The sequence below is a fragment of the Tachyglossus aculeatus genome, chromosome X1, assembly GCF_015852505.1.
Source record: "Tachyglossus aculeatus isolate mTacAcu1 chromosome X1, mTacAcu1.pri, whole genome shotgun sequence".
NCBI lineage: Eukaryota > Metazoa > Chordata > Mammalia > Monotremata > Tachyglossidae > Tachyglossus > Tachyglossus aculeatus.
Window position 1 is genome coordinate 115,854,099 of NC_052101.1, and position 25,646 is coordinate 115,879,744.

Sequence of the window (25,646 nt, forward strand, 5' to 3'; positions counted from 1 at the left end):
CTCTATCTCACCTGCTGACCCCTCTCCCACATCCTGCCTCTGGTCTGGAGCTTCCTCCCTCTTTATATCCCACAGATGATCACTCTCCCCACCTTCAAAGCCTTGTTAAAAGCACATCTCCCCCAAGAAGCCTTCCCCAACTAAGCCCTCATTTCCTCTTCTCCCACTCCCTTCTGCATCACTCTTGCTACTTGGATTTGTGCCCTTTATTCACCCCTCCCTCAGCCCCATAGCACTGAGGTACATACACATAATTTATTGATTAATGTCGGTCTCCCCCTCTAGACTGTAAGCTCAGTGGAGGAAGGGAACGTGTCTCCCAGCTCTGTTATATTGTACTTTCCCAAGCACTTAGTACAGTGCTCTGCACACAGTGAGTGCTCAATAACTGTGATTGATCAGGTATCATAGCTACTGTATATGGAGGGTAAAGATTGAAGGGCTTTAAATATGTGTACGAATGGAACAGTAACTCAGTTTTTAAAATTCAGGTAAAGTACAGTTTAAATTTCAAAACTGTTTTATTTTTACAAATCATGCCAAACACAATCTGCAAAGTGTTTTTTGGTAATATTATTCTTTTCCATTTTTTGCCATTGGCTAAGCAAAAACTCAGCATTGCTAGGTATACTCAAGGCAGCCCGTTCTCATGGCTTAATTTAGGTTATTGGACTCTAGCACCAATCCAAAACTCAATAATATTCAAATTTTGGTTTGGAGAGAAGGACTTAATATCAGAATGAAAAGAACAGTGGCAATCACTAGATAAGCAAAAAATAGACACAGGTACCAGTTACCCAAGAAAACTAAACTTCCCTAGGGGGGAAACTATTTGTGACATTTATAAAGTTCAAAACTCTACCAGTATCACATGACAAAATAACATGCTTATTCTGTTGATACAGTTGGAGACGTGGACAATTGTTACACAAATCTATTAAATGGATTTTGTCGACGGTGGCAGAATTAGGATGATTCATTAATTGAATTCATTTTTAAGACATTTATACCCAAATGAATTTAAGATTTTAAAAATGGAATCCAATTAAATTTAAAAACTAGTCTACAGGGGGAGACAGACATCCAAGTAGAGATGTTCTGAAGACTGGAGGAAATATGAGACTGCAGAGAAAGAGAGAGGTAGATTTGGGAATCATCCGCTTTGAAGTAGTTGAAGCCCTGGGAGCGGATGAGTTCTCCAAGGGAGTGGGTGTAAATGGAAAATAGAAGGGGATCCAGAACTGAGCTTTGACGGACTCCCACAGTTAGGGGGTGGGAGGCAGAGGAGGAGCCGGCAAAAGAGACTGAGATGGAGTGGCCAGATGGTTTCTCCTGAAAGTTATTTAAAGTCAGATGTGTTAAAACTTGTATTGAGACTTGATTTTATCCTACAACTGGTTCCCAAAGCACCATGGCTCAAAGATGCATTTCTGCAACTTTGGAAAGTAGTGTTGCCTAACCAATAAAGCCTGGGCGTGGGAGCCAGAGGACCTGGGTTCTAGTCCTTGCTCCGCCGCTTATCTGCTGTGTGATCTTGGGCAAGTCACCTAACTTCTCTAGGCCTCAGTTCCTCCAGCTGCAAAATGGGGAGTCAGTACTCATTCTCCCTCCCACTTGACTTGAGAAGCAGCGTGGCTCAGTGGAAAGAGCACGGGCTTTGGAGTCAGGTCGTGGGTTCGAATCCCGGCTCCACCACAAGTCTGCTGTGTGACCTTGGGCAAGTCACTTAACTACTCTGAACCTCAGTTCCCTCATCTGTAAAAATGGGGATTAAGACTGTGAGCCCCACGTGGGACAACTTGATCACATCGTATCCCCCCCAGCGCTTAGAACAGTGCTTTGCACATAGTAAGCGCTTAACAAATGCCATTATTATTATCATTATTATTATTATTATTGACTGTGAGCCCTGTCTGGAACAGGGACTGAATCCTGCCAGATTAACTTGTATCTACCCCAGGGCTCGAACAGTGCTTGACACATAGTAACAAATACTACCAAAAAAGGCAAAAAGAGGAATAGAATCATCCTAAAGGTTAATGACTTTTCATCTCCTGCAGCTGAAAGCCACAACAGATTCAGCAAACTAAACTCGAATTATGAAATAAATACCATTCATTGATACGCTGGGTTTGGGAGTATAGGTTAAAGACAAGAGTGGACATGTTCAAGGCCTGAGAATATGAGCGTCAGGTGTGGGAGTCTCTGCTCAACACCATGGTAACCCTCTTTTCCCAAGCACTGTAGATTTGCACATCTGTAATTCTGTGGCAACTGCATCTCTGGGCTGCGAGGAGAAATGAGGTTTTTCTGGGCGAGCAGGTGCTACTACTTATTAGCAAAGACCTTGATTTTATTGCTGGGAAAAACACTCTGGGCTGACACAAACTTTCTGGCAAATTCTTTCAGCTACAACCTTGATTTTAACTCGGGCTTGAAGTATGGAAGTGCTGGGTTGTTGTTTTTTTTCTTAAATGGGGATTTGGGGTTACCATTCTGGGAACTCCAGAACCTGGCCCCCAGTAGAGAAAATGGGCAAATGTTGTAGGTGCTGTGATAATCAAGTTTTAAGGTCGAATTATGGGGCCTCTGTTACTAAAACCCTCCACTCTGACAGCTTTCCCCCTGGCCTTTGGATTTCTGGAGGGAGTTGCAGGTAGGGGAAAGGGCGTGAGCTATCCTCCTGGATTCAGGAGAACTGAGAGCAAGGCCCAGTGAAAGGTGAGCTTGCTCGGGATGAACAGACAGTAGTGGACGACTTTGTAGGAAGGGGAGAGTCTCCAAGCTACTGGTCAGAAGGTTCTGCTCGGTGTGGAGGGAGACTGATAACCATCTGCTGTGCAACCTTGAGCAAGTCACTTCTCAGGGCTTCAGTTACCTCATCTATAAAATGGGAGTTAAGACTGTGAACCCCATGTGGGACATGGACTGTCTCCAACTTGATTATCTTGTATTTTGGCAGTGCCCGGCACATATTAAGCACTTGACAAATGCCTTTAAAAAAAAAAAAAAGTCGATTTTTTTATTTTGAGGAATGGATAGGTATGCTTTGGCAAGAAAATGGGAAGCCGTATGGCCTGGTGGAAAGAGCCTGGGCTGGGGAATCAGAGGACCTGGGTTCTAATTCCGACTCTGTAGCCTGCTGTGTGACCTTGGGTAAGTCACCTAACTTCTGTACCTGCTTCCTCAAGTGTCAAATGGGGATTCAGTTCCTGTTTTTTTTAATGGCATTTATTAAGCGCTTACTATGTGCAAAGCACTGTTCTAAGCGCTGGGGAGGTTACAAGGCGATCAGGCTGTCCCACAGGGGGCTCACAGTCTTCATCCCCATTTTACAGATGAGGTAACTGAGGCCCAGAGAAGTGTAGTGACTTGCCTAAAGTCACACAGCTGACAACTGGCAGAGCTGGGATTTGAACCCACGACCCCTGACTCCAAAGCCCGGGCTCTTTCCACTGAGCCATGTTATTGTGAGCCCCAGGTGGGACAAGGGACTCTGTCCAACTTGATTGATTTGTATCTATCCTAGTGCTTAGAACAGCGCTTGACAGATAGTAAGTGCTCCTGGACCCTTACAAATGGTGTTGGTATTTAAGTGCTTATTATGTGTCCAACACTGTGCTCAGCATTGGGATAGATACAAGATAATCAGGTTGGGCACAGTCCCTGCCCTCGCCTGTCCCGCCATCGACCCCCGGCCCACATCATCCCCCGGGCCTGGAATGCCCTCCCTCTGCCCATCCGCCAAGCTAGCTCTCTTCCTTCAAGGCCCTGCTGAGAGCTCACCTCCTCCAGGAGGCCTTCCCAGACTGAGCCCCTTCCTTCCTTTCCCCCTCGTCCCCCTCTCCATCCCCCCCATCTTACCTCCTTCCCTTCCCCACAGCACCTGTATATATGTACATATGTTTGTACATATTTATTACTCTATTTATTTTATTTGTACATATCTATTCTATTTTATTTTGTTAGTATGTTTGGTTTTGTTCTCTGTCTCCCCCTTTTAGACTGTGAGCCCACTGTCGGGTAGGGACTGTCTCTATATGTTGCCAATTTGTACTTCCCAAGTGCTTAGTACAGTGCTCTGCACATAGTAAGCGCTCAATAAATACGATTGATGACGATGATGACCTATGGTGTACAAAATGGTCGAGGGCTCAGTGGTGTGTGCCACCGATAAGGGCTCAGAAAGATTCTCTTCTCTCCCCTCTAGTCTGTAAGCTCATTGTGGGCTGGGAATGTGCCTACCGTCTCTGTCATATTACTATATTCTCTCCCAAGCACTTAATACAGTGCTCTGCGCACAGTAAGCGCCCGATAAATCCGATCGACTGACCGGCTGTCTTGCGAAGTGAGCCGCTGGGCACAGTGAGACCGGGTGAGAGAGTGTGAATGGCTCATTGCGAGCCATCTCCACTTCGACAAAACCAACTCAAGTGCCTTCTCCTGCTGGTGGTGAGACCTTCCTTTCCTCTCTTCACCCTTAGTGTCTGAGCAATGCTCACTGCAAATAGCGAGGGGACAGAAAAGGTGCGCTGCTGAATAATAATGATGGTATTTAAGTGCTTACTATGTGCCAAGCACTGTTCTAAGCACTGGGGTAGATACACGGTAATCAGGTTGTCCCACTTGGGGCTCACAGTCTTAATCCCCATTTTACCGATGAGGTAACTGAGGCATAGAGAAGTTAAGTGACTGGCCCAAAGTCACACAGCTAAGTGGCGGACCTGGAATTAGAACCCATGACCTCTGACTCCCAAGCCTGAGTGTGCAAGACCCTTACTAGCACTCATGGATGCAGTCTTGCTCTCAGTCCATCCATTGGTCAGTGGTATTTTTTGAGCAATTATTGTGTGCAGAGCATTGTACTGAATGTTTGGGCGAGGACAATGGAGTTGGTAGACCCAGTCCCTGCCCTCTTGGAGCATACAATCTTACATTAAAATGAATAGGGGAAGCATAAAAGTATAAAGAGAGGTACATAAATGTTGCAGGGGGGTTGCCATCCTACACCCAAAAGACAACTCATCTACTTCTACTCTTTAAAAAAAAAAAAAAGGAACCTCGACCCATCCTAATGATGTTGGTATTTGTTAGGCATTTATTTATTCTAGACTGTGAGCCCACTGTTGTGTAGGGACCGTCTCTCTATGTTGCCAACTTGTACTTCCCAAGCGCTTAGTACAGTGCTCTGCACACAGTAAGCGCTCAATAAATACGATTGAATGAATGAAATGAATGTGTTAGACATGGTTCTTGGCACTGGGATAGATACAAGTAAACAACGTGGCTTAGTGGCAGGAGGATGGGCTTGAGAGTCAGAGGTCCTGGGTTCTAATCGTGGCTCTGCCACTGATCAACTTTGTGACTTTGGGCAGGTCAGTTCACTTCTCTGTGCCTCAGTTACCTCATCTGTAAAATGGGGATTAAAACTGTGAGCCATAGTAAGTGTTTAATGAATGCTGTCAGGGTATTAATGATACCCAGTGCTTAAAACAGTGCTTGGCACATAGTAAGTGCTTAACAAATACCATCACCATTATCATTAAATCAAGTGTTTTTATTTTATCTTTGAATATATGTCTTCTAGACTGTGAGCCCACTGTTGGGTAGGGACCGTCTCTGTATGTTGCCAACTTGTACTTCCCAGGTGCTTAGTACAGTGCTCTGCACACAATAAGCGCTCAATAAATACGATCGATTGATAAGTGTAGTAGGAACGGTGGAAGTTGGGGTAGCAGGTTGAGAAAGGTGATGTGTGACAACTTGTATTCAGCTCCTCCTTCTTAACCCCAGGCATCCCTTACTGGTCACTGGCCTGTTAACCCTTGTGTCAGCGGCCTGGGTTATGTTGTGTTTTGATGGCATTCTCCCCCAGATTCAGGTGAGGATGTTGCAATTCCCCCTAAACCTCTGTAATTGGAGCCAGGTGCTCTACATTGGGTGCCAGAAGGTTCAATTAGACTGATTTGCTATACTGTGTTTAGTAACGAAGGTTTTCAGCCAATTTGGGTGTGCATTATGCATTGTTAAAAATGGTCTTTTTCCAATTAAAAAAAAGCTGCTTAGACTTAAAAGGCCAATTGGCTTTGGAGATTGTATGTGAGAAATTACTAGAGTTTTGTTTGGCGGGGGGCGTGTGTGTTGCGAAGCGGGGTGTGTAAGTATTTCAACTTGGTATTTCTGCTTTGAGCTATTGGCCTAGCATCACTTCACATTAGTTTGTATAAGGTAAATAGCCCATCAGGGAATGCAACTACCTTTTTTATTTTTTAGTCTGTTAATAATAATAATGGCATTTATTAAGCACTAACTGTGTGCAAAGCACTGTTCTAAGCGCAGGGGAAGTTACAAGGTGATCAGGTTGTCCCATGTGGGGCTCACACAGCTGACAAGTGGTGGAGATGGGATTTGAACCCAGGACCTCTGACTCCAAAGCCCTGAGCCATGCTGCTTCTCGTTCATTTATTGTGTCCACTGTGTGCATAGCACAGAACTAGATACTAAGGGGGTTAGTGAAGAACGGGTATTGGTGAAGAGCTTTAAAGGCACAAACTGTTCAGAATCTGAAATTGCATATAATAATCCCCTAGCAGATGCTTCTGGGGAAGGGAAATAATCAGATGTGTAAGTAAATTTAAAGCTTCAATAATAATCAAATACACCTAGGGAATTTTTCCATATCGAGGAGGCGAGGCAGACCTTTTTCTCATCATCCTTATAAGATAGAGTACTGTACGTTTGGGCTATGGGAGTTTACAGTCTCTAGACTGTCAGCTCCTTATGGGCAGGGAACGGATCCGCTAATTCTGTCGTACTCTCTCCCAAGTGCTCAGCACAGTGTTCTGCACATAGTAGGCGCTCAATAAATTCCACTGATTGGCTGATTATAATCGCCTTCAAATCCTGTTCTTAATTGTGTTGCTAGGGAAAACACCGGTAGTATTTAATGCCTCTAGGGACCCTACTAAAGCCCACCAAAAGGCGAGCCTGCCCAGCGGCTCTGCTTCCTGTCAGCCTGGGAACTGCTTTCCAAATGTGACTAGAGCCCGGGCCTGGGAATCAGAAGGCTGTGGATTCTAATCCCGGGTTCGCCACTTATCTGCTGTGTGACCTTTGGCAAGTCCCTTCACTTCGCCTCAGTTACCTCATCTGGAAAATGGGGATTGAGATTGGTTTATATTGCTTATACCAACCCAATTTGCTTATATCCACCCTAGTGCTTAGTACAGTGCCTGGCACACGGGAAGCGCTTAACAAATATTCTTATTATTCTTATTGTTATTGTCTGCTCCGTACGAGAAGCAGCGTGGTTCAGTGGAAAGAGCACGGGCTTTGGAGTCAGAGGTCGTGGGTTCGAATCCCGGCTCCACCACATGCCTGCTGTGTGACCTTTGGCAAGTCCCTTCATTTCGCCTCAGTTACCTCATCTGGAAAATGGGGATTGAGATTTGCTTATATTGCCTATACCAACCCAATTTGCTTATATCCACCCTAGTGCTTAGTACAGTGCCTGGCACACGGGAAGCGCTTAACAAATATAATTCTTATTATTCTTATTGTTATTGTCTGCTCCGTATGAGAAGCAGCGTGGCTCAGTGGAAAGAGCACGGGCTTTGGAGTCAGAGGTCGTGGGTTCGAATCCCGGCTCCACCACATGCCTGCTGTGTGACCTTTGGCAAGTCCCTTCACTTCGCCTCAGTTACCTCATCTGGAAAATGGGGATTGAGATTTGCTTATATTGCTTATACCCACCCAATTTGCTTATATCCACCCTAGTGCTTAGTACAGTGCCTGGCACACGGTAAGCGCTTAACAAATATCATAATTCTTATTATTCTTATTGTTATTGTCTGCTCCGTACGAGAAGCAGCGTGGCTCAGTGGAAAGAGCACGGGCTTTGGAGTCAGAGGTCGTGGGTTCGAATCCCGGCTCCACCACATGCCTGCTGTGTGACCTTCGGCAAGTCACTTCATTTCTCTGAGCTTGTTACCTCATCTGTAAAATGGGGATTAAGACTGTGAGCCCTGCGTGGGACAAGCTGATCACCTTGTATCCCCCAGCGCTTAGAACAGTGCTTTGCACATAGTAAGCGCTTAACAAATGCCATTATTATTATTATTATTATTATTATTATTATTATTATTAGAGAAGGGTTAAAAAAAATCCATCTTAATCTTAGAGAGGCCTGGGCAGTATACCAATCTGAACTGAGCTCAGAGGGAGAAGGGATGGACCCTACACTAAGTGACAACAGTTGAAGATAAGCTGATTTAGATCTGGGAGCCTAGATGCCAATTCTTCCTTTTTGTTTCAGTTTACTTTCATTGGATTTTATTTTCATTTCCCTCTAAACTGTAAGCTCATTGTGGGCAGGGAATGTGTGTTCTATTGTCGTGGTGTACTCTCCCGAGTGCTTAGTACAGTGCTCTGCACATAGTAAGCACTCAATAAATCTGGTTGATTTTTTTTTTTTGTGAGAATGTGGGGGGAAAATGGGGCCAGGTGTTCCCCACCCCGCTCTTTGAGTTCTGGGGAAGAAAGTTAACGGATCAGAAAGCCCCCATTTTGGGTCTTTTCAGTCCTAACTGGAAGCTCTCCAGCCTGGTCAGAGACCTGAAATGAGTGAGGGCTTGCAGCCCAAATGGCTCTGGGAGCCACGCTTCCCCCTCATCGTAGCAGAGTTGGCATCGCTGTCTGGGACGGATGTCGTTTTATACCACTTTATGGTATAGCGTGGCTCAGTGGAAAGAGCCCGGGCTTTGGAGTCAGAGGTCATGGGTTCAAATCCCCGCTCTGCCAATTGTCAGCTGGGTGACTTTGGGCAAGTCACTTAACTTCTCTGGGCCTCAGGTACCTCATCTGGAAAATGGGGATTAAGACTGTGAGCCTGATTACCTTGGAACCTCCCCAGCGCTTAGAACAGTGCTTTGCACATAGTAAGCGCTTAATAAATGCCATAATTATTATTATTATTATTATGGTATGGAGCAGGTTGGCTCCACGAATGCTTCTACGGGGTATGTCTGCGCTTCATCCTCCTCTTTTTTTGCCGTAAAGTTCTATCTCCGGGGCGACCTTCGGACCTGGCCACACGCCGTTTCTTTTTCAAGCCATCCAGAGAGAAAAGAGAAGGCAGAAGAGGGCAACCTACCCTTCCTTCCGGGCCTTCAAATTCCCTGCACCACTCTCCTGAAGAAAGGGGACCGCTTCAGCTGCGTCCTTTCTGTTTCCAAATTGTGATACAAAATGCAGAGCCCTGATGCTTTTATTTGAGTGTGTTTGTTTATTCGTCTTTGTCTATCCAAAGGGGAGATTGGACCAGTTGAAATTGAGAAGCAGCGTGGCCCAGTAGAAAGAGCCCCGGCTTGTGGGGTCAGAGGACCAGGGTTCTAATCCTGACTCTGCTATGTACCTGCTGTATGACCTTGGGCAAGTCACTTCTCTGTGCCTCATTTCTTTCATCTGTAAAATGCAAATTCAATACCTGTTCTCCCTCCTGCTTAGACTGTGAGCCCCATGTGGCATCTGATTGTCTTGTATCTACCCTACCACTTAGTACAGTGCTTGGCACACGGTACGCACTTTATTATTATTATTTATTATTACCACATCCAAAGTGGGAAGCTGTCTAGGTGCTGCAAAAAGGATTTTAGCACAGTCCTAAAGGAAACAAATGTCCTGGAACCCACAGTTTGCTGTCTTCATGACTGTAAATTGTGCTCAAGGGGTCTGCACTGTTCCCCCCCTAAACTCCAGTCCCCTACCCTGTGAATTAATAAAAATCTCAAACTAGTCTGATATAAACCCCATAAGAGACAGGGACTGTCTGATCTGATTTTATTGTATCTACCCAGCACTTAGTTCCATGCTTGGCTTAGAGTCAGAGATTAACAAAAATGATGATGATGATTATTCCCACCTCTCTTTGAAGTGGTGTTTTCTTTGGTCCTCATTCTAACCTGCCCCATTTTCATTGTAAATATCCAGCTGCCACACAGTTGGCCATCATAGGTGATATTTTAATTAATCATAATTATTGAGCACTTCGGGCAGAGCACTGTACTATATACATGGGACTGTGCAATAGAGTTAATGATAATGAAAATAGTGTTATTTGTTAAGCACTGACTATGGGCCAAGCACTGTAATAAGCACTGGGGAAGATACAAGATAATCAGGTCGGATACGGTTCCTGTCCCCCATGGTGCTCACGATTCAAGGGGGAGAGAGAAAAGATATTTTATCTCTGTCTTTTAGATGAGGGAACTGAGGCACAGAGAAGTCAAATGACTTGCCTAAGGCCACAGAGCAAGCAGGTGGTGGTGGCCGGGATTAGAATCCAGGTCCTCTGGCTCCCGGGCCCAGGCTCTTTCCACCAAGTTGTGTTGCTTCATCAGTAGAGTTGGTAGACATGATTCCTCTTCTCAAGGAGCTATAGTCTAGTGGGGGAACCAGACACTAAAGTACCTTATAAAATAGGGGAAAGCGGCAGAATTTAAAGATACGTGCATGAATGCGGCGGGGAGGAGTCCTTAGGGTCACTTAGAAGATGAGGACTCAAGCATATAGGTGATGCAGAAATGTTGAAGTGGTAGTAGGGGGGAATTAGGGTGGGGAGATAAAAGAGGAATTGGGGAAGGCCCCCAGGAGGAGGTGTAGTGGGTTTTTGTTTGTTTTTAAGAAGGGCAAGACTGTTGGTCTGTGGGATATGGCGAGAGAGTGAGTTCCAGCCAGGAGGGAGGGTGTGAGCAAGAGGTCAGTGGGAGAGACAAGAGTGAGGCACAGTGAACGGGTTGGCCACTGGAGGGGCAAAGCATGTGGGCTGGGTTGTAATGAGAGAGGAGCAACGATAAATAGTGGGGAGAGAGCTGATGGAGTCATTTTAAAGCTGAAAATTAGGAGTTGCTGCTTGATGCGGAGGGGATTGGGCAACCAGTACAGGATTTTGCTTTAGGTTCTACCGCTGAAGCTGAAGCATTTGAGCTGAAGGCACTGGAAATTGAAGAAAAAGAAACTACAGACTACTGTCAAATAGCCACGAAAATCTATGACTTTAGACCACAGTGCCGCACAATAGATATGAACTTTGCTACACAACATATACAGGAGAAGGCTATGTGGGGGTTTAGACTTCACAGCATTATTTGGTAGCAGAAGTTGACCTTGGCTTTGGTAACTACTAAGTAAATATGGCCATCCTGAGAAGATTTTAAGACAAGGAAGTGACATTGCCTAAAATCCGTAAAGTGGCCGGTCATTGTTCCCCAAAACTGAAGTAAACTTGTGAAAACCTCAATCATTGAAAAACCAACTGAGGGCCAGGACTCAAATATTATTAATCAATAATAATAATGATGGTGGTATTTGTTAAGCACTTACTATGTACAAAGCACTGTTCTAAGCGCTGGGGAGGTTACAAGGTGATCAGGTTGGCCCACGGGGGGCTCACAGTTTCAATCCCCATTTTACAGATGAGGTAACTGAGGCACAGAGAAGTTAAGTGACTTGCCCAGAGTCACACAGCTGACAGTTGGTGGAGCTGGGATTTGAACCCATGACCTCTGACTCCAAAGCCCGTGTTCTTTCCATTGAGCCACGCAAAACATAAAATGAGTGTAGGATTGACGCTGGGACAGGTATGGACATCAGTGGTTAGTTACGTTAAGGATTAGAGAAGCAGTGTGGTTTAGTGGCAAGAGCATGGGTTTGGGAGTCAGAGAACGTGGATTCTAATCCCGGCTCTGCCACTTATCAGCTATGTGACTTTGGGCAAGTCACATAACTTCTCTGTGCCTCAGTTCCCTCATCTGTAAAATGGGGATTAAGACTGTGAGCCCCACATGGGACAACCTGATTTCCTTGTATCTACCCCAGCGCGTAGAACAGTGTTTGGCACGTAATAAGCACTTAACAAATACCATAATTATAATAATAATAATTATTATTAGATTATTGACTGCTGAACATTAACTGATGGATTTCTCAACAACTGACCTATAGATATCTGTTTTTGATATTGTTATATTATCACTTTAAAGCTGTTCTTTATCAGTGTGACCATCCCAATTGGTACGGTAATAGTATTTTTTGTTTGTTTTTAGCACTTACTATGTGCCAAGGCACTGTACTATGCGCTAGCGTAGATACAAGCTAATCAGATTGTACACAGCCCACGTCCCACAGTTGCTGAATTGTACTTCCCAAGCGCTTAATACAGATCTCTGCTCACAGTAAGTGCTCAATAAATACGATTGAATGAATGAATGGGGCTCAGTCTTAATCCCCATTTTCCAGATAGCTATCTTAGGTCCAGAGAAATGAAGTGACTTGTCCAAGGTCACACAGCAGACAAGTGGCAGGAGCTGGGATTAGAAGAACCCAGTTCCTTCTGATTCCCAGATCCATGCTCTAACCACAAGGCCATGCTGCTTCTATTTACTGAACGTTTAATATGTGTAGAACGTTGTACCAAGTGCTGCGAAAGACTACACAGTGGATGGCACATGGTTGAATGTGCCTTCTCTGGCCCTTTTCCCACCACCAACTTAGTCAAAAGGGTTGTGTGGTCCAGTTGTTCGATTTATCCCATGTTGCCAAACTTGAGAGTACAACAGGGTACCTCAGAGGTAGTGGTAGATTTCTTCTCCTGGTCTTCAGGAAACTGCTCTAATTCAACAGTCTATGAGCATCATTAAAAAGGTCTGTGAGTTAGTCATCCAGGAACAGCTACAGAACAGTTTGCTGTGCTCTTTCAAAACACACACACACACACACACACACACACACACACACACACACACACACACACACGATTATGCACTGCTTTATAGAGCTAGCACAGCGATTAGGATTTTTTGAAAAGCTAAAAGATTGAGGTTATGCCCCAGTGGGGAATCCTATTCATATCTGAAGATATTCAGGGGCGATAAAGAACTGAAGGCTGTCACTGATTTCTGCTATCTAGGCAGGATCCAGTCCAAAGACAAAGAAGTAGGAAATCAAATGCAAGGGTGTGAGATTTGGGGGGAATGAGAACTGGGAGGGGAGGGGAGGGGATCAAGTGCTTAGTACAGTGCTCTGCTCACAGTAAGTGCTCAATAAATATGATTGAATGAATGAATGGGGCACAGTCTTAATCCCCATTTTCCAGATAGCTATTTTAGGTCCAGAGAAATGAAGTGACAGTACAGTGCTGTGCACAAAGTAAGCGCTCAATAAATACGATTGATTGATAGATGTCAAAGAGCTAACAGGCCAGAAAATCACCAGTTTGGGTCTTTTCAGCCCTTTTGGGAACTCTTAGGTCTGGCTGGAGGTCTGAGATGAGCAAGTCTGAGGGTCTAGCTCCAAAAGTAGAGTAGGCACCCATGCCCACATTTCTTTGGGAGAGTGACAGAATGTGGGTGGTGCCAATATGACCTCAAACTTCAGAACACACCGGAGGTTCACTGAGTGCTAGTGCTGCCCAACCTTTTATTTATGGCTGGAGACCTGGACCTATCACAAGTGTCACATGCAGCGACTCAAACAATTTCATCCGTGTCACCCACGAGCCATATTTTCCATCAGATGGCAAGATGGGATCACAAACCATGAGCCCGCTGTTGGGTAGGGACCGTCTCTATATTGTGCCAACTTGTACTTCCCAAGCGCTTAGTACAGTGCTCTGCACACAGTAAGCGCTCAATAAATACGATTGAATGAATGAATGAGGTCCTGGAATGCAGGTCCACCTGCAATGAAGCAGTGCTCATTCCAGCACAGCTTTGCTGGGTGGGGCGTGTGAGGAGCCTGTGTGACAGCAGGAGACCCAAGCAGCTGCTGGGTGGTGAGCTGAAACGGACTGATTGTAAACGAGAAGGGCAGAAAAGAAGACGTAGGGATGCGCAACTTCAGGCGCTGAAGCGTGTCAGCGGGCTGGAGGGATTTGCAGCAGCAGATCAAACCAAACTGTGCGGTGGCAAGCGATAGAAAAGCAGTTGCCCTCCGAGGATTCCAGTGCTTAGAACAGTGCTTTGCACATAGTAAGCACTTAATAAATATTATTATTATTATTATTATTTGAGAGGATTGTGGTACTAAAAAGACCTGAAAAGTGCCAGGGCTGCCGCCAAGATCCCTTTAGCAGCAATCAGTCAATCAATCAATTGTATTTATTGAGTGCTTACTTGTGCAGAGCCCTGTACTAAGCGCTTGGGAGAGTACAGTAGAGCAGAGTTGGTCGATATATTCCATGCCCACAAGGAGCTCCCAGTCTAGAGAGAGAGACTGACATTAATATAAATATATAAGTTATGGATATGTACTTAAGTGGGGCTGAGTGAGGGAACAAGCCAGGGTGACGGAGAAGGGAGTCAGAAAAGAGGAAATGAGGGCTTAGGGAAGGCCTCTTGGAGGAGATGTGCCTTCATTAAGGCTTTGAAGGTGGACAGTCTTGGTGGGTGGTCAAGTTGTCAATCCGTGGTATTTTTTGAGCACTTACTGGGTGCCGAGCACTGTACTAAGCACTTGGGAGAGGACAATACACGTGGCCCTCTATGCCTATAGAGCTCTGGCCTTGGCACATGAAGCTGCCAATGAAATTTGGTGGTTTTCAGGGGTGGGGAGTGGTCGCCACAGCGGGATCAGAGACGGAGAGTTTTCGTGTCTATTTTACTTTGTGTTGTGTCACTCAGGATTCCATAAGAGAAGCCCCCCAGGGGATTCTGAATACAGAGCCAATGCCCCCGGGGTAATTGTAGCTAGGTGCTCTTTGCCAGGGGCTTCTTGGAGTGCCTCAGCTGTTCATAAACTGCCTCATAAACCCTCCGCTCAGGGGGAGACGCAGCCCCTGGATTTTGCAACATGGCCGGGGCCACCTTGTGCAAGCTGGCGCTCTCTGCCTCGCCCAACTCCTTCCTGGCCGAGAAAGACTCTAGGGAAAAGTCCCTTTGTTCAAATTGACTGCGCTTTAATTAGTAGCTCGGGTGGTAATAAAACCCTCCGTTGAATTGTAAGCACTTGACTCATTCCGACAACCCCTTCTGGGAGAAGAAAAATCTGTAGCTGAAGTAGATTTTCTGCCCTCCGAGGGTGCCTGTGCTGTGAATTGACTGCCTCCCGCCCATTGAACTCTCTAGTTTAAAGTCTCCAAGCCGTGGGGGGCAGATCAGTGTATTGAATTCGTGGTACCACGAGTAAATCTTGGCCATCGACTGGCATTTCAGGCCTTTCGGGTGAGAATTCCTCCTGGGCTACAAGAACTGTCATCACGTAAAACTCACCTCTCACCAGCCAGACTTCCTCAAATGTCCTTGTCTTCTAGTCTGTTTTTTCCATCTCACCGTCTACAAAAGGGACCTGGAAATCTGGTACACGTTGCTCTGACCCTCCTGGAGGGAAGAGGAAAATAAAATGAATATGTGCCTTTTTCTTTCCAACTCTCACCAGCCCACAGACCCCTCTGCTCTCGGCCCCCTTCCTTTCCTGCTAGAAGAGCATGAGAGATGGTTCTTTACACCGCAGTTTTACCATGCTCGGTGATGACTGCAGGTTTCTTCCTCCTTGGGGACGGTGGGCGATTGTAGCCCGCTGCATTTAGGAAGTATTGTCTTCTCTCACCCACCCTCTTCGGCACACCCTCTGATGGGGTGGCTGACTCGCTTTTCTTTGGACTAGTCATCAGCTCTCTTACCCATCTCTAAGTCTCGGTGATGGCCTCTGCCGAGTGTTCCTTGAAGCCTAACAATGATTAAAATCGGCAGTCCGGTCATTCGGTAACCTGAGGGCTCTTCTAAAGCTATCTTCCCCCTCCTTTCTCTCCCCCCACCTCCCTCCCTCTCGCCTTTTCGTGATGAGTTGGGGAGAGAGTGATACTTTCACTCGCAGAAAAAGCCAGAGGGGCAAAATGACTTACGTGGCATCATGCAGGAAGTCAGTGGCCGACAGGACCCCGGAATATCTGTCCACCGTTTCATTCTGACCCACGCTCTGCTCAGAGTAGGTGTACAAAGACAGCTGAAGATGAAATACTGAAGGGATGACATTTCCCACAGAATATTCTCCCTCCTCCCCTTTTCTCCTGGGACACTATTTCAAATGCTTTAATAGTGTGTGCCAGCACCATTTTTTTTTTAATCCCTTTTTTGGGTATCATTCCATTAGTCTTATCTTGCCTGAGCAGTGACTGGGGTGACTCTAGGGCAGAGGAGGAGTCAGAATGGGGGAGGGGTGGGGGCAGCTTGAATATTGAGCTAATCTCTCAACTCTTTCCTTCCCTTTCTGCCCACCTTCCTCCCCCTGTGGTGGTAAACTCTCTCCCAGCCTTATCGCTTGTCTGTTTTCACTCCGATGATTTAATCTGAGTGCAAGGCAAATCTCAACTGGGTTTATCCTTCCTGAGAAATAAAGGGGACAGCCTCTAAGCTCAGGAACTGGAGTGCAGCTCAATTTGCGTGCCTTTACTTCAGTTTGTTTTCAGAAAACAGAGCTGGGTCTCGGGTTTCTCTGTCTACATTTTTTGGTGTCAACGGGGCATTCCTTACCTTTCAGGGACCACCTCCTTCGTGGGTCTTGGCTCCCCTTTTCCTGTCCAGGTTGTGGTATCGTGGAGCGATTCACCTGAATGCTTCAAGCGTCTTTTCTGACAGACCGTTCTCTCTTGCCCTAATCGTCCGATCTTCTCCTCGCCATGTGCCAGAGACCCCGAGCGCTTCGTGCTACCGGGCTCTTCCTTCCAGCCCATCCGTTGCCCGTTCCCCGGTCTGCCCTCCGGCGCCATGGCACCGCGGCCCTGGTCTGCATTTCGCCTTTGCGGTTGGCCGGGTGAGAGTGCGTCCAATTGTATTTTAAGATGTTGAGTGGCTCAGCAGGAACTCCAGACCCTCCTTTCCCGGGTGGTCATTTTTGGTGTGGTCCTGTTGTGTTTCTAAGGCTCCGGAGGCATGTGGGCAGCAGACGCAGCCTCCTAGAGCAGAGTGACTATTAATACACCTGCTGGCCACCGCCTCTGCTATCTGCTGAGAGGGCTGAACCCATTCCCAACGGAGGCTCTGCCCTGTGTCAAGGAGCCCGGGGCTATTCTGTTTCCAGACAAATAGCCCTCTTGGAGAATGTCAGCTTGTAAATTTGAATGAAGGGAACAGCAGATTCTGCTCCTCATGGCTTTTGAACAGGGACAGAACCAAGCGGTCCAAGTGGGTCTCAAAATATCTTCCAAGAAGTTGAGCCCAAATATCTCCCTCTTTGGGACTTAACCAGGACCAAGTGAAAAGTTTGAGGCCTTCTCTCGGCCACTAGGAAGGTGCTCTGGCCAAGCGGTCTGAGACCTGGGAATGCGGCCTCCTGAACCCTAATTCAGGGAGGTGTCCTTGGGTCTGATTGTTGGGGGACCCCATTGGACCCCTTCAGGCCCCACTGTCTTGATCTGTACTTGTCACTCGGTGTGTTAGGCAGGGTAGTTGGAACGTACTTCACTGGGACACTCTTGCTTGTTGTATGTGGGCCTTGCCAGTGAAAGGGGAATCTGTGTAAAGTGAACTCAGTGTTAGATAGTAAAAGAGGGGTTTGGGCTCCAGACCAAAAGTAAGCAGTGTGATTTTCATTAAAATTTAATTTTATTAATTTTTTTTAAAGTTCAGAAGCTAAAAAGATGGCTCCTAAGGGGTTGCACAAGCAGTCTACATAAAGGGACAGGACAAAAAGCTGAGACTGGGGCATCAAATGCCTTTACTTTTTCTTGAAATAGGGATTAAGACTGTGAGCCCCCCGTGGGACAACCTGATCGCCTTGTAACCTCCCCAGCGCTTAGAACAGTGCTTTGCACATAGTAAGCGCTTAATAAATGCCATTATTATTATTGAGGAGATACTGAGGACAGTGTTTGAAAAGCACTATTGAGCTCATGGATAAAAGACCAACAGGTGTCTACTCTGCTTCTGAGACAAGGTGGAGTCTGTGTTCATGGAACCCAGTTGGACACAATAAACAGAGAGTTTGGTACCAGGCCTCTCCCCCCTCCCCCCCCCCCCCCCCCCATTCAAGTATGAACCCATGTAAAATGAGAGATTGTGCTGTGATAAGTGCTGAACCACAGGGGTTTTATGCTGGGGCCAGAGTCTCTTAAGGTTTCGTTGTAGTTTCCTGTTGCCTCCTCTCCCCGCTGAGCTCGATTGGAGAGGGCCAGGGTAGCCTGAGTGTCCTTCTCTCAGGATCCGGGGTGCCCATCCCGCCATCGCAGCTGGGTGGATTTTTACAAGGCAGTCATTGGGACATTGAGAGGGGGCTAGAATGACATTCTGGAGAAGTGGCAATAACACTCATATTTGATTTTACGTTTTGACCCTTTCCATAATAACTCGGGACTGTTGTGATCTGGTTTGCTGCCTTCCTGCCATTTTCCTCCTCCCTCTACCCGGCTATGTCGGAGTTTCTTAGTTTAAGAAGAAATATATAGGAGATGTGTGTGTGGGTGAGAGGAGAGAGAGAGAGAGCGAGAGAAAGAAAAATCAATCAATCAATCAATCGTATTTATTGAGCGCTTACTATGTGCAGAGCACTGTACTAAGCGCTTGGGAAGTACAAATTGGCAACACATAGAGACCGTCCCTACCCAACAGTGGGCTCACTGAAAAAGAAAAAGAGACTGCAGATTGAATCATCCAGTTTTCCTGTTTAGCAGACTCTCTCAGGACGAGTAACTACAGGAATTTGTCACCTCCCGAATACCATACGCTAGGAGGGAAAATAATCCAAAGTGTCTCTTGACGCTCAGAAGGGGAAATGGGTTAAACCACCTTGCAGATTTTCAAATAGCTGGGATTCCTCACAGCCCGGGAGGGCCCCGACAAATCCTCCCCGCTCTTTGGCGTCCCTCGAAGGGTGCGGCTTTGGGTCGCAAGCCTGGCCATGGCATGAATCAAGCTGTGGAGGGATGCGAGGGGGAATGGAAGTCTCAGAGAGGACTGAAACCAGGGCCTGGTTCTGGGCTTGCTCCAGTCCTGCTTCTCTCCTCGGGGATCCGGGGCCCTGATGTCATTTCCCCCATCCTTCTCCGGCTCTCTTGGGCTTTATTAACTGCCACCGGAAGCACTAACAGAGGGGCTGTGCCTTTTGAGGGTCTGGTCTTGCTGTTTGTCTGGATTTGGTTTCCGGGTCACTCTCCCTTCCCACTCTGTCTTGCCCCGTTTTCCAAGGAGGCAGATGCCCTGTGGCCTGCCCCAGCGCGTAGCACAGTGCTTTGGCACAGAAGAGCCGAGTAAATTCCACGATGCTTCTTTTTATTGAGCCATTGGTGCACCCTCTTCTTTTCCCTGGCTAAATTTCCCTGCTTATTGCAGCTGTAAATCCAAAAAGTAGATCATCCTCAACCCCGCTCTTCATATTGGGCAGGAACTGAACTAAGAACCCTGCTACTGCTGGGCAAAGGATAGGATTGCCATGCCCAAGATTCCCAGCTGGAGGGACAAGAGACAGGCCCCCCACATCAACTCTGCCTTTCTGGGTGGCGAGAGCTTCCCTTTCAAAGGCAAGGTTTAGCCCCCTTCCCCCTTCAGCTCTAGGCAGAGACCATCTCATCAGAGTTGCTGCAAAACTGTGGCCCACTGGGGAGATTCCCTGGCCTCTTGAAGTGCCTTATTCCTGTCTGTGGGGAGACCTGGGGTGACAGCACCTCCCCCCCAGAGAGCACCCCTTGAAAGAATCAGGGCGCTGGAGCTGCCCCCAGAGAAGTGTCGGGCCAGACTCGGTTTTATATTTAGCCGAAAACGGTAATGGGTCAAGTTGGTGGGCTATCGGGTTACACCTGGGAATGAGAGGCTGGCAGAGCAAGGAGCAGGGACCGGCTCCCTTCCTGACACAGCGGCAGAATTCGATCGGGTTGCAGGGGCCGTCTCCAAAGTCGTTTTCAAGCGGAGAGATCTGTTTTGGGCACCTAGGGAGCGCGGCGCCGTGACTGGGAACGGTAGCTGGGGCCGGCCCCCACGCCGGAGTGTGGGAGGCTGCAGAACCCCTTTGGCTGGGGCACTGCCGTGCTGCGGACGGACGGGGTGGTGGGCCTCCCGGCCCCAGACACGCCGGGATCATGGATATGAACGTGGTGGCGCAGGAGGCCAGCCTGGCGCCGGCCCCAGGCCTGAACAGCATCCCCCGGGCCATTGCCCCCAAGGCTGCCAAGAAACCTAAAAAGGCTGTTCTTTTTTTTGAGGTGGAGATTCTGGATGCCAAGACCCGGGAGAAACTGTGTTTCTTGGATAAGGTAAAGCTTCACATCTTCCTCACTGGCTGGCTGGCTGGCTTCATTCCTTCAGCCTCCCTCCCCTAAAAACCCGAGACTCCTTACTGTCCCGTTGGGCGTGGAGTGGGCCTCCTCTTCTGGCCCTTTCATTCATTCATTCATTCATTCAATCGTATTTATTGAGCGCTTACTGTGTGCAGAGCACTGTACTAAGCTCTTGGGAAGTACCTCGGAGGGGCGAGTGTGGGTCTGCATTGGAACTCCAAAGCATCCCCTTCCTCAACGGGTGCCTGCTCCCTCTTCCCCCAGCCCGTCTCCCTTCCCCTTCTAAGTCGACTCTGCCCTCGGTATACCTCAGCACAACTCTTCCCCGGATTTTCTCCGATGCCAGTCTGTTCCACTTCGGCTTTATGCGGAACCAGGAACCAACCCGAGAGGTGGTGGGCCCCAGATGAGAGCAGAGTTTTTGTTGTCTGCAGACCTGGCTACTTCTCTCCCCCCCGCCCCCCTTTTGCTTCAGTTTTTCCCATCTGTCAAATGAGATGCCCTTTCACCTCCTTATCGATGACAGGGGGTATTTGGAAAGTCTCTTGAGTTTCTTGGAAGAAAAGGGAGAAGACACCCCTAAAAGTGCAGTGTTTTCTGCCAAGGGAGGCTCAGTATAGCTGGGTCCACATTGTGAGCTCTGGGTAGAGGGAAGGATTTTGCTTGTCTTAGACTGTGCCCTTGGGGAGGACACTTGGCTAGAGTCCAGGGAGTGAATTGGAAATATCCCTGAAGGCCAGTTATTGCCTCTGGAGCCCCAGAGACTGTCATCCTCAAGCCCTTTCCCCAGTAACCCCTCCACAGAGAAACGGAGAATGCCCCATTTCCCGCAGCGCACACTCTGTCACCTTCTCCCCCCTCCCCTGCCCCCTCTCTCTGCCCTCCCTCCCCGGGTCCGCTCAGGAACATTCACACCTATAAATCCTCTCTGACAGCTGTGACTTGGCGGCAGGTTTTCTCCCAGAGCTGAGAACGTCCCAGCACAGCCCCTTGAGAACAGCACTTCTTTACCCATCCAAAGACTGGATCCGTCACCAGCAGGGAGGGTTAACTGGCAGCCCGCCTGACTCCGGTGGGCCTTCCCATTTCTCCCCAACCCTTTGCCTAAATGGCTCTGGCCCTGACTCTGTGGCTTCAGAGTGGAGGTTTTGTTATTTTCTTACCTCCTGGCAGCAAGAATCACTTTTAATAAATGAATGCAGTGAAAGAAAGCAGGAGAGCGTTGGCGGATAAACAGTATTAGGTGGGGGTGGAAGTTGTCGCCATCCGCCCAGAAAAAAGCAGCAGCAGTGAGGGTAGCCAGCAAAAGACAAGGGAAATCTGCCCAGCTAGGACTGCCATACAAAGCCCCCAGGCCTTTCTGGAGGTGAGATCTTTGGCTTTTTAATAGTCAAAAAGCCAAATTGGGGGGAGGTGGCAAGTGTCACTGCTTAATTCAAAGGCCTCCCACCTCCACCCGGCCAAGGGGGACAACCTACAGCCCCTCCAGAGAAGCAAAGGACATTCAGTTCACTCTGCGTTGCTGAGTGTCCCTTGGCTGCGCTCACGTAGGGAGATTCTGACCCTTCCTCTTATGGTGCCAGTTGTACCTGCAACCTGCAACTGATGGGTTGTTAATAATAATTGTGGTATTTGGCGGAACAGTTACTATGTGCCAAGCACTAAAGGAGAAACATTACGATCAGGACAGACAGTCCCTGTCCCACAGGGGGCTCCTGGCGAAAATAGGAGGGAGAGTAGGTAGTTAATCCCCCTTTTACCACTGAGGAAACTGAGGCACAGAGCAGTTAAATGAATTGCCCAGGGTCTCCCAGCAGGGAAGCGGCCAAGCTGGGATTTGAACCCGGATCCTCTGAATCCCAGGTCTGTTTTCTTGCTACTGGGCCACGCTGTTTCCTGTTAGGAACTTACTGCTCCAAGTGTGGCTCCAGGTCATTTGGGGCACAAGCGGGCAGGGTCTGAGACGATTGCAGGGCTAAGCCCTTAGTCGTGCGTTGCTGGCCTCTAAGCCTAGAAGCAAGGCGGTGGCATGTTTGTACATATTTATTACTCTATTTTACTTGTACATATCTATTCTATTTTATTTTGTTAGTATGTTTGGTTTTGTTCTCTGTCTCCCCCTTTTAGACTGTGAGCCCACTGTTGGGTAGGGACTGTCTCTCTATGTTGCCAATTTGTACTTCCCAAGCGCTTAGTCCAGTGCTCTGCACATAGTAAGCGCTCAATAAATACGATTGATGATGATGATCTCGGGGCAGGAGCCTCCCCTGGCAGATCTGCCGAGGGAGCGGAGCCCAATCCTTCCCAGATCCTGGGATGGGCATTGCCCTGCTAGTTATTTCCCTTGGTCTCCTGGGCCTGCCGAATCCATGGCTTGCTTGCTTGCTTGACTTCCTGACTGACCCTCCGGTTTGGCTCTTCCGCAATGGCTGGGTGTCATTAATTTCTATCTGGATGACATTCCGCTCAGTGTAATTAGTCACTTTGCTGCCTTGTAAATTTCATTACCTACTGGGCTTTGGAGATGATAATCCCAGTCAAGCCGCTGCCACTGGGCCAAGACCAGGCGCCTTTACACGCTGCGCCGCCTCCCCTGCCGTGACCAGGCCTCCGCCCCGCCTGGCGTCTGCTTCTGTCTCCCCTTCCCGATAGGGAGCCGGACAAGACTTGGAAAACCCGAGGGAGTCAGTTGGACCGGCTTAGGGTAGAATCGTTCCCTTGGAGAGCCGCCCTTCCTGGTAATTTTTTGAGCCAGTCCCACTGTTAGCTCGAGGGACTGGTGGTGGTGCAAAGCAGAAGCAGCAGAGGGGAGAACCCACCCCCACCCCCTGGTCTTCACCCTTCTCCTGGAACTAACACTGTTGGGTTTGCTACTTCCCAGGTGGAGCCCAATGCCACCATTGCTGAGATCAAGAACCTGTTTACCCGATCACGTATGTATCTTAGCCCCCTTGCATGTGAGAGTGGTTGGTGGGGAATAAGCCCCTGAGATACCTCTTCCCAGCCAGGGGCAGAGGGCCAGGAAAGTTAGGTGTGGGGCACTGTTCTTGGAGCATGGGCCTTGTGACTTTTCTCCCCTCACCCAATAGAGGAGAAAACGGAGGAGGAGGAGTATTACGTGCCTACTGTGTGCAAAGCACTGTACTAAGCGCTGGGAAAGAAAGGGCTCAAGACCTAAGGAAAAACGTTGGCGGCGGGGGGACTGCAAACAGGCCCATAAGGGAAGATGACGCAAGCACACATCCCAGTGGGGCGATTTATGCGGCTTTCTCAATCAGTCGACGGTACTGAGCGCTCGCTCACTGTGTGCAGAGCACTGCGGTGAACATCTGGGAGGGATATATGTTACCAACTTGTACTTCCCAAGTGCTTAGTACGGTGCTCTGCACACAGTAAGCGCTCAATAAATACGATTGATGATGATGATGATAACCCGATTGAGTTGGTAGATGCGATCTCTGCCCCCCAGGAGCTCACAGTCTGCTCTTCCCTCCTCAGATCCCCAGTGGTATCCTGCTCGCCAGTCCCTCCGCTTGGACCCTAGTAAGTTGACGTTCCTTTTCCGGTTGGGTGGTACCGAGCCTTCGGGGGCCAGGTTGGGCCAACGCAAAGCCGAACCTGACTCAGCCTGACTGGAGGGTGGCTGGGGATCCTCTCAGCCCCAAGCCGCCACCCCCCTCGTTATGAGAGTTTGTAGATTGAGGAAACTGCATTGCTTCAGCTGGGGCCTAGCCAGAGATGTGCACCGTAGACCTGCACGTAACATGGCGGTCCTTTTGGCTGCTGGGACTGCTGGTTTCCAGCAGCCTTTGGAGCAACTGTACCGGTGGGGTAAGGCCACAGCTAATTCAGCCAGGATGCCCTCGCTGTTGGGCGCCCTGCGAGCCAGCGGGGCCAGGGGCCACACGTCTGCATCTTTCTGGCCTTGGCAGGGTCCCACCCCTCCTTCTCTTTGCAGAGGGCAAGTCCCTGAAGGACGAGGATGTCCTGCAGAATCTGCCAGTGGGGACCACAGCTACCCTGTACTTCCGGGACCTGGGGGCACAGATCAGCTGGGTGACGGTGGGTACCGGAACCCCTTCCCCCAGTCCCGAGCCTTCCCCGCCCGTCGACCCGCCCCCTCACTCGCTCTTCCCTGACTTGCAGGTCTTCCTCACGGAGTACGCCGGCCCCCTCCTTATCTACCTTCTCTTCTACTTCCGAGTGCCCTTCATCTACGGCCACAAGTATGACTTCACTTCCAGCAGGCACACCGTGGTGCAGTGAGTATCCTCCGTGAAGGGGCGGCCGGGGGCACGCGCGAGGAAGCGGCCGTAGCCCCACGGTCCGTGCTTGGCTTCCTGCTGGCTGACTCGGGGCCTCAGCGTTGGGCCCGGGCAGAGTGAGCCCTGCCTCATCTTCCCCCTCTTATTTTTACTTTCAGCCTCGCGTGCATCTGCCACTCATTCCACTACATCAAACGCCTGCTGGAGACCCTGTTCGTACACAGATTCTCCCATGGGACGATGCCCTTACGTAACATCTTCAAGGTGAGACTCCTGGCGCTGGAGAAGAGGGGGCCGTCGCTGCCGCTTGGGCCAGGAGGCAGATTGCTTCCCTGGGTTTGGGACCATCTGTCATCCCTGCAGCTCACTGAGGCCTCAGGGTTCTTGGCGTCTCGCCGGGGTGGCCGAGCGCGGTCTGGGAAAAGGTAGTCCGGGGAGCCGGCCGTCGTCTCCCGTGAGGTCAGACGGTGACAGGCGCAAGCTGGTTTCCCCGAGCTGCCAGTCCCGGCCAGCTCATTGTGGCCCTGCCGGGTTAAGGGTCTCCGAACGCTGCATTTTGTCCTTTCCCGTTTCAGCGCTCCCGTTCAACCTGTCTTTTTAGCTGAGGGCTGGCGGGGATGGGGAAGGTGGGGCTTCTGTCTTTGACTCCCTCCATCCTTGTCTGGCCCCAGTGCGGGCCAGCCCAGCTCTCAGAGCTGAGCTGATGTGTCCTTCCCAAGGAGTTCTGGGCCAAGCATCATTTTGAGTTCTGTCTGTGGTGAGGCTTGGGTTTTTTTTTCCGCTTCTCTGTCACGGAGACTGTGCATCCCCCACTTCCCCAGGCCACAAAAGCAAGCCTGTTCCGGAGCCCGTTTTTCTCAGCAGTGATCCCAGGAGAGGAGCGGCATGGCATAATGGATAGAGCACAGGCCTGGGAGTTGGAAGGTCACGGGTTCTAATGCCGGCCCTGCCATTTGTCTGCTGTGACCTTGGGCAAGTCACTTCACTTCCCTTGCCTGTTACCTCATCTGTAAATGGGGAGTGAGACTGTGAGCCCTATGCGGGACAGGGACTGTTCCAACCCAATTTGCTTGTAAGCACCCCAGCACTTAGTACAATGCCTGGCACATAGCAACCCTTCACAA

At 48.8% G+C, this 25,646-nt stretch overlaps 1 protein-coding gene across 1 annotated transcript in view; it reads left to right on the forward strand.

The window, feature by feature from the left end:
- Positions 1-25,646, forward strand: part of TECR (trans-2,3-enoyl-CoA reductase) — a 45,318-nt gene that overhangs the window by 16,256 nt on the left and 3,416 nt on the right. Inside the window, exons 2-7 of the mRNA XM_038772251.1 lie at positions 20,183-20,233; positions 23,139-23,190; positions 23,756-23,800; positions 24,216-24,319; positions 24,404-24,519; positions 24,681-24,786. Of these exons, the coding sequence (XP_038628179.1) occupies positions 20,183-20,233; positions 23,139-23,190; positions 23,756-23,800; positions 24,216-24,319; positions 24,404-24,519; positions 24,681-24,786 (474 nt within the window). The remainder of the gene's footprint in view (positions 1-20,182; positions 20,234-23,138; positions 23,191-23,755; positions 23,801-24,215; positions 24,320-24,403; positions 24,520-24,680; positions 24,787-25,646) is intronic.